The 7,647-nt window shown below is 39.4% G+C and overlaps 1 protein-coding gene across 1 annotated transcript; it reads right to left on the bottom strand.

The window, feature by feature from the left end:
• Window positions 1–4,054: 4,054 nt before the first annotated feature.
• mmp13a (matrix metallopeptidase 13a) lies at window positions 4,055–7,286 on the bottom strand. Its single transcript, XM_056397704.1, has 10 exons — window positions 7,114–7,286; window positions 6,653–6,900; window positions 6,415–6,563; window positions 6,034–6,162; window positions 5,753–5,914; window positions 5,485–5,608; window positions 5,222–5,355; window positions 4,935–5,094; window positions 4,715–4,818; window positions 4,055–4,584 (listed from the first exon to the last, which is right to left on the bottom strand). The coding sequence occupies exons 1-10, from the start codon at window positions 7,210–7,212 to the stop codon at window positions 4,475–4,477; spliced, it is 1,419 nt and encodes a 472-aa protein (XP_056253679.1). The 5' UTR covers window positions 7,213–7,286; the 3' UTR covers window positions 4,055–4,474.
• Between the last annotated feature and the right edge of the window lie 361 nt (window positions 7,287–7,647).

Here is a 7,647-nt window from a genome sequence, read left to right as displayed (position 1 = left end):
AAGAAGTGTGAATGCAGAAACACCGACAGAATAAATTTGTGATATTAAAAAAAGCAAGTGATGAAAAAGGATATCTTTCGAAGAAGTGTTGGTATCATTAAAGAAAACATCTAGCAGCAATATTTGAGTAGAGTTGAGATATTGAGAATTGAGTATAAATTCATATTTCAGATCAAACACAACAAAAACCTGTATTTTGATACAATGTACACGTGCTTTTATTACAACATTGTATAAAACACTGAGGTAACACTTTCAACCACTTCCCTACATTATTCATCAGTAAGCCTATTAGGTACATTGTGGTTATTGCTGAATATACAGTTTTGTCACACATTATGTCACGACTTGAGGATGTGAGCCAATGAAGGGAGTAAGGCTGTCAGACAAGACGTCCAACTAACTTCAAGGTTAAGGAATGTATAGTCCACTTTAAAGGTGTCTGATATGGTAGTACACGATTATTGTAATTCTTTTACCTCCTTTGTGTGTGTGTGTGTGTGTGTGTGTGTGTGTGTGTGGGGGGGTAAACTTAATTTCACTGTAAGACCTGTGCGCAGCACATTAATTCATTCACTCAACCCCTCCTGCCCTGTTCACACACACTCTCTCTCTCTCTGTCACTCACTCTTTCTCACTCACACACACACACACACACACACACACACACACACCTACACACACACACACACACACACACACACACACAAACACACACACAAACACAAGCACATTGACAACAGACACATGTATCCATTGACTTAAAAACAAGGAGGCATGGAGGCACATTTTAAAGCCAGGTGTGAACTGACTTAGAGCTGACCACTTGTGATAGGATCAATGGAGATGCATGTCAATACCAGGTGTGAACAGTTCTTATGAGTGTGTCGGTGAGCTCTCCATCATCTTCTGCTGCTCATTACACAAAGAAAACAGGGTGGCTTAACTCAAACAGGAAATTTACATGGTGTTAGTATATCAAAACCGAAGAAGGGACTAGCCTGGCCTGGTCTGGTCTCTTACTGTATACACAGCAACATAGTTATAGAGCTAATGCATAGCAATATGAGAATCATTCAGAGCATTAAAGAACTGTGGCATTATGGTTATAGTTAATGCACCACTAAGTAAATAAACTTCATTAGAATAGACAATTTATTATTGGCTTAACTTTACTGGTGGGTAAGAGAGATTTCTGTTCTGTTTCCTGAATTAACTCATGTTTAACCTCACTGTTAATAGCTACAGTATGTTCCACTAAAGACTCACAGAGACAAAGTGTGGTTTACACAGTAGATCTACTAGTATTGAGAATAATTGGTAAGGTGGAAACCTGGTATTTGACACACATGTGTTAAATCAGTACTACCGTACAACCGGTCCACTTCAAACAAAAGGGGATGTAGCTGAAGCTTTTAATTACCATTTAATGACAGTTGGACACATTTGTGATAGGTTAAAAGTAAATGCATTTTTCTAGGGATACTCATATGTATATCACCACAACAGCTTACACCCCTGTGGCAGCAGGAGGAGCCTTTCCTGCTCTCCAGCTTTTTCTACTCAGGGCCATCACCAGTTCTGAAATATTTAAAGAGGACCTATTGTGGCCATTTTCAGTGTTCATTATTTAATTCTTGGTGTCTACTTAAATAGATTTACATGCTTTAATGTTCTGAAAATATTTAATTTTTCTTCTTCTGTACATCTTTTACTGTTCTCCATTCACCCTCTGTCTGAAACGCTCTGTCCCCTCTGAAGCTGAAGTTTGCTGGTAACTACCATGGCAACGATAGAGACGTTAAGCATGTCTTGTGCAAACAAACGGTTGTGACGGCTTATGACCTGTTTATAGTTTTGAGCAAGAGTCCCGATCTGAACCAGAAGATTACAGACCTGATCCACCTTCACAAGCTGGACTTGTGCAGAAAACAAGCATACCCACTGTCAGGCAGCTGGAAGGAGGGAGAAATATGAAGAGCACTGTGAATCAAGACGCTGGACAGTCTGCAAAGACTTCGGACGACATTATTCATAACTTGCAATACTTTTATGAGAAACCCTGTTGATTTTTTAAGTGTGGACACTTCCGGACTAAAGGAATATAAATAATGGAGAAACAGACAGACAGTGGACAGGTGGAGAATCTCCAACATTACTCCAACATTCATCACTGTTGAGATCCTTTCTATGAAAATCAACTCTGGTCATCATTTTGCGTAAAAGTAGCTCCATTGGTTAAAGTATATGAAGATCTCTCCCACCTTGCAAAGATAATTGTGTTCTCCAGACAACAGCAGTTTTAGGTGATGGTTTAGTGCTGTTACAGCGACTGACTTTTTATTACAGTAAATGATATACATTCTCTGAACAAGAAACATCGCTGTGCTGCCGTATTTTTGGACGGCCACTTCACTGGATGCAGCCGTCATGGTTCCAGTATCTAATGGAAGCACTTCAGAAGCAGAGCATCTTCATATTGTATGTTGCAAAGATTTTTCGTGTTTCACAAGCCAATTGTATACACATTTGCAGGTTGCTGGGGATTGATATTATAAAAGACACTTGTACTTGTTCTGATTATTGCATGCTTTCAAGTCTTTATTTGGTATCTGTACTTCCCCAGTAGTATATTTTAGTAGAAGAAAAACTGGCATTCCTTCATGAGCGAGATAAAAAACAAACAAGAAAAAATTATTTTGCTTTACTATCAAGTAACTTCTGAATAATTATTAATTAAATTAAATATTAAATATAAAATAAATGAAAAATAATAAAATAAATATTAAATTCATGTCTGTTGTCATTAAACATCGGGTTGAATTCTGTTTTATTTCAGTGTTTCCTGTTGATCCTGTTGCCAATCCCTCCAGGTTGATCGCCTGATTGACACACACCTGTGCTGACTAGTGTCTAAGTAAGCCATTCCTTTGTTTCAGCTCTCGCTCTCTCCCTCCTGCTGCAGCAGCACCTTTGTGGTGAAAGGTATCTGTTTTCTTTTCAGTTATACCCATCTATTCAATAAACTTTAATGTAGAAGACTTCCGTCTGGTGTTGTATCCATCATTATGTTCCGGGGTTGAAGGGGTGAACAGTGAAGTTATGGAATCAGAGCACTGACCATCACAACTCAGCTGTTATCACAAAAAATATTCAAAATAATCACAAACACTGACTGCTTAAAAATGATAACATGTAACTTTTCCACATTAAAATGTCTGAAAATGACAACACCTATCTTATATATTTTTGGAGTTGTGTACTTACATTATCCCAAATGTTTCCATCAATTCTCAAACCTAGAGAAATCCATGGTTTTAATCATGGTAACGGTACATGTCATTTGGTTGCCTTTCAATGACATCATATCCCCTATACCCATGGGTTGGGGGTTTTTTAATCCCCTGATCTGTTTGATATGGTGAGGAGGGCACGTCTGCGGATAATTCGACTTCTGGAAAAAACCTGCCGATTGCCTGGGTCATAAGTTGTTAAAGAAACAGAGATAAGCAGTCTCAGTTTCCAGATACTCCCGTCTGCCGAAGAGCTTCGATCACTTGGAGTTAAAGTCAAGTCTCTGGATGTTCATGATGTGCTGCAAGTCCCGGGTCATATCGAAGATATTACAGTTCCCCTCATGATGAATTTTAATAACTTTTGTGATACATAGACATTTCACAGAGCGACATAATCAAGTCAGTACTTTGGTTTATGACTAAATAACTGCAAGAACGTATCACCAGCCTCAGCCGTACTATTATATATATATATGTGTGAAACTATAATTAACAACTTATAGCATGCTAACACCATTGGAAATAATACGCTTCAGTACAGTTAGATATTAAGGTGCAGTGGTTCTTGACATCTGTATACTGTATACCAATTTCATATTTCTGTTGATGGAAAACTACTCTATTTAATTTTAAATAGCTAACATTTGACTGACCAGTTTTGTCAGCAATAAAGCAACATCCCAGCAAAGAGTACATTGTCTTTTTATCTACAATACTAATAGAAAATAACAACAAAGAATAATTAAAATGCACTTGAACAACCTTTTATTTGCTAATTCATGTAACAATTTCCTTTGACTGTGTCACATTTTTGTAAACAATTTGCATACATTATGTTACAATTAAGTTCCAAAGTTCAACTTCACTAAACACAAAATTAAAACAGCAACAAAATTAGCAACAACAATACTTAAACAGTGGACACTATGTCAATGAAATAAAATAATGTAGAGTTAAATTAACCTAAAGTAGCAATGGCTGACCTCACAAAATGCTATTCTAAAAAAGTTTAAAAAAATATATAAGGTGCTGTTTTCAGGAAAGGCAAAAATCCAGTGTATACCGCCATGAATGTGTACAATCCTATATTATAAACTATGAAATTATATATTATGGAACTTTGGTGCCTTCATTGTCATTCAGAGGAGCTACATAAACTGCCTGGGCAATGAACTGGTCTAGACATTGGTGCAGGGTAAGAAGTAGCTGTTCCTCAGCCAACGGAACAACCTCCCGCTCCCCAGGTCATACTCAAACATGTTGGGTCCGCTGTAGATGTATGTAAAACCTGCAGGACACAGATGTCAGATGTTAGTCCCCATGTTGGGTTAAGGCTGGAAGGACTCAGAACTGTAAACATTTTGTCATGGAAGTGGTCTTGACTCGGAAAACTATGAAGAAACTTGAATGTTACTCACCTCTCAACTGGAAAGCTGCAGTCACCTGGCCAGTCAGTCTAGAGAAGGTCTCATCCACCCGTTTGGGGGATCCCTGGTCCATGGCCTTATTGACCTCATCATAACTAAAGAACAGACAGTAATTAGATAATAATTAGATAGTTCATCATCGAAACATACATCCACATCATACCGAAATCAGTCACCTAAATGAATTGTGGTTCACGTGATTTAAACACACCTGTAGTAATTGCTGCCTACAAAGAACAGAGTCTTGCCAGTGTCCACGTCATAGAGAGCAGCATCGACTTTCTCTACGGTTTCAGGCAGACCAAAACTGGAAATTGACTTAGGATAGCCAGGTACCAGATTGTAGCCACTGAAAGCCCACACTCGACGACCTGCAAAAATTAAGAAATTAAGGATTTAAAAGAAAAAATATTTTAGTGACTATGCGTACAGGCAAATAATCTAGACCTGAAAATAGAATGACTTTAGGAGCTTTGGGTGGACACACAGATCACGTACCCTTAAAGAGTAAGATCCTGTCTGTCTCTCGGCTCTCATAAGCAGCATCGATATTGACCGGGGCATCAGGCCAGAAGTTTGTGATGAAACTTTGCTGAGGTGTATTGCTCTGGGGGTAGCTACGCCAGAAGAAGCTGAGAAAAGACACAACACAAAAATCAGTTCAGAGGCCTGCTCTAGTGTAAAGGAAAAAGAAGAAGTAGAAAATAAAACTTTTTGGATTGGACATTTAGATATTTGAACATTGAACATGTCTGCAATACCTGTCCTTGAAGAAGTATATCTCTCCTCTGAGGGTGGTAACCGCATCCAAGACCATGGTTGAATCACAGGCATCAGGCGTGGTGGGAGATGTGGGTCCAGGACCAGGGTTCAAAGTGTTTTCCCCTGTAGGTTAAATGAAACCAATGTCACATGTCATTGTAGTCATGTGGACTCACTGAAGTTTGTGCAGAAGTTATTCGTCAGATATTTTGACCAAGTGCTGTTTGTGCAAACAGGCAGTGATTTAGTTAGTTAGTTAGCACTAACCATAGAGAGACTGGATGCCGTTGACATCATCCTGGGGCAGAACAAAGGTGTCAGGGTCTCTGGATGAGTACACAGGGTACATGAGGGCACCAGGATCAGTAGAGTGAGACAAGCCCAGAGAGTGGCCAAATTCATGGGCAGCTACCATGAAGAGGATGTAGCCTACAAAAGAAAGGACAGACTTACTGGTAAGTTACAGCTCCCCTCAGGCAAATCAGGTCCAATCAGGTCACATACACTGAGAGACAAGACACTATTCTCTGTATAAATAAAGGACTTACCTGCATTTGAGCGGTAGGTGAAATTCTCATCATCATCAAAATGAGCATCTCCTCCAATGCCAGGAGCTGGGGCGAAGGCATGTGCAAGAGTGCCATGAGGGCCATCAAAGGGGTAATAATCTCCATGTTCTGTTGAGCAAGAGCATATTCATGTCAGGCTTTCTAAATCAAATACAGATACAAAGAAGTAGTTGAATTAATGTAAAAAGCAAATGAGCGCTGGGTTTTTAAAAAGCATCTTCCTGCTGCGATTGATCAGCTGTCCAATGTGATTCAAGACTCAGAAAACATACATTTAAGGCTTAGATGTTTAATGGGACATCACAATGAAGTGAGTGAGAGTTTAGAACTGGCAAAGCGCTCTGTTTCTTTTGTAATCACCTCTGATGCCAAAGGAGATCATGATGTCAGCAATGCCACTGTAGATCCTTGTGAACCTCAGAGGAGTGACTTTGGCCCAGACCTGCAGCGCTTTCTCTATGGAGTCATCCACCTCTGCCTTGGTCATGTCAGGTGTGTAGTTCTCAATCCTGTAGGACAGAAAAACACAGAGTATACTTATATAATCACATGCTCTGCCTGTGGTTAGTCTCTCTAACACACTCTTCAGATCACTCACCTGTAGGTAAGGCTGTTTTTCTGCCACTTCAGGTGTTCTCCAGTTATGGCGTATAGGGAAACCTTGACGTCTGGAACGCCACAGCGAGGTTTCTTCATCATAGCCATGGTGTCAGCATCCAGCATCCCGGTGACCCGGAGTCTGAAGAATCTCTGCATCTCACTCACTTTCTTGCTCTTTGGGCTGATTCCCCGTCGGACAGTCGGACCGCTCTCCTCTGTTAGGTTGAAGAATTTCTTCAGGTAGCTCTGTAAGAGAAAACAAGAGTTAGATACATATGTATGTATCAGTTGGCCTTGGAAGAAAGGCTCTGTTTGCTAACAACAGATATTAAGAAACTAAACTTATTTGTGTCTTTAACAGCGTAACATTAGGAATTCAGAGAACTTGAACATTTACATGTGCACAATTTTGATGCAAAATAAAGTACACGCATGAAAAAGCAAAGCAAGTATACACACCTCTGCAAAATTCTCATCTTGCTCAGTAACCTGTGATATTGGCATGCAGTAAACTGCAACTGCCAGGCTGAGTAGAATGCTCAGGTTGAAAGTCTTCATGTTTCCTTGTTGAATGTAATTTGTCTGTGCTGGAGGCAGCGGCTATATAAGCTGGGTACTGGCCATATTGAGCAACTAACACCCTGAGTCAGGGAAATATCCCTTTTATGATTAATAGAGGAAGTCAGGCTCTGATTGCTCATCCAACTTATTTTTCCCAAAACTAACACTGTAATCATGATGATATCACATTTGTTTGTTACTTGTAATAGATGATGCTGGTGATTGTCCCAGTTGTATTCGATGTGGGAAAATGGCTCAATTGCCACTTATAAATGAAAACAAAATGTTTTCCAGAAAACATACCAAAACCTTTTTTAAAAGAAGAATAGAATTTTGAGAAGTGCATCTGCATCCAAATGTGCATCAAAGTACTGAAAACAGTGATAGCATTGTATAGGTAGATATTTTCATTCTAGAAACTGCAGTTCATAT

The sequence above is a fragment of the Seriola aureovittata genome, chromosome 15 (genome assembly GCF_021018895.1).
Source record: "Seriola aureovittata isolate HTS-2021-v1 ecotype China chromosome 15, ASM2101889v1, whole genome shotgun sequence".
In the NCBI taxonomy this organism is placed as follows: domain Eukaryota; kingdom Metazoa; phylum Chordata; class Actinopteri; order Carangiformes; family Carangidae; genus Seriola; species Seriola aureovittata.
Note: the sequence above shows the minus strand (reverse complement) of the source record. Positions and strands in the feature narration are given on the sequence as shown.

What these genes read in the sequence shown, in the direction of transcription:
- mmp13a (XM_056397704.1), bottom strand. Translation starts at nt 7,212, where the DNA reads ATGAAGACTTTCAACCTGAGCATTCTACTCAGCCTGGCAGTTGCAGTT. An exon ending in AAAAACAGCCTTACCTACAG is followed by an intron (nt 6,564 to 6,652) that starts GTGAGTGATCTG and finishes TCTGTCCTACAG; the next exon opens with GATTGAGAACTACACACCTG. An exon ending in ATATACTTCTTCAAGGACAG is followed by an intron (nt 5,356 to 5,484) that starts GTATTGCAGACA and finishes GTCTTTTCTCAG; the next exon opens with CTTCTTCTGGCGTAGCTACC.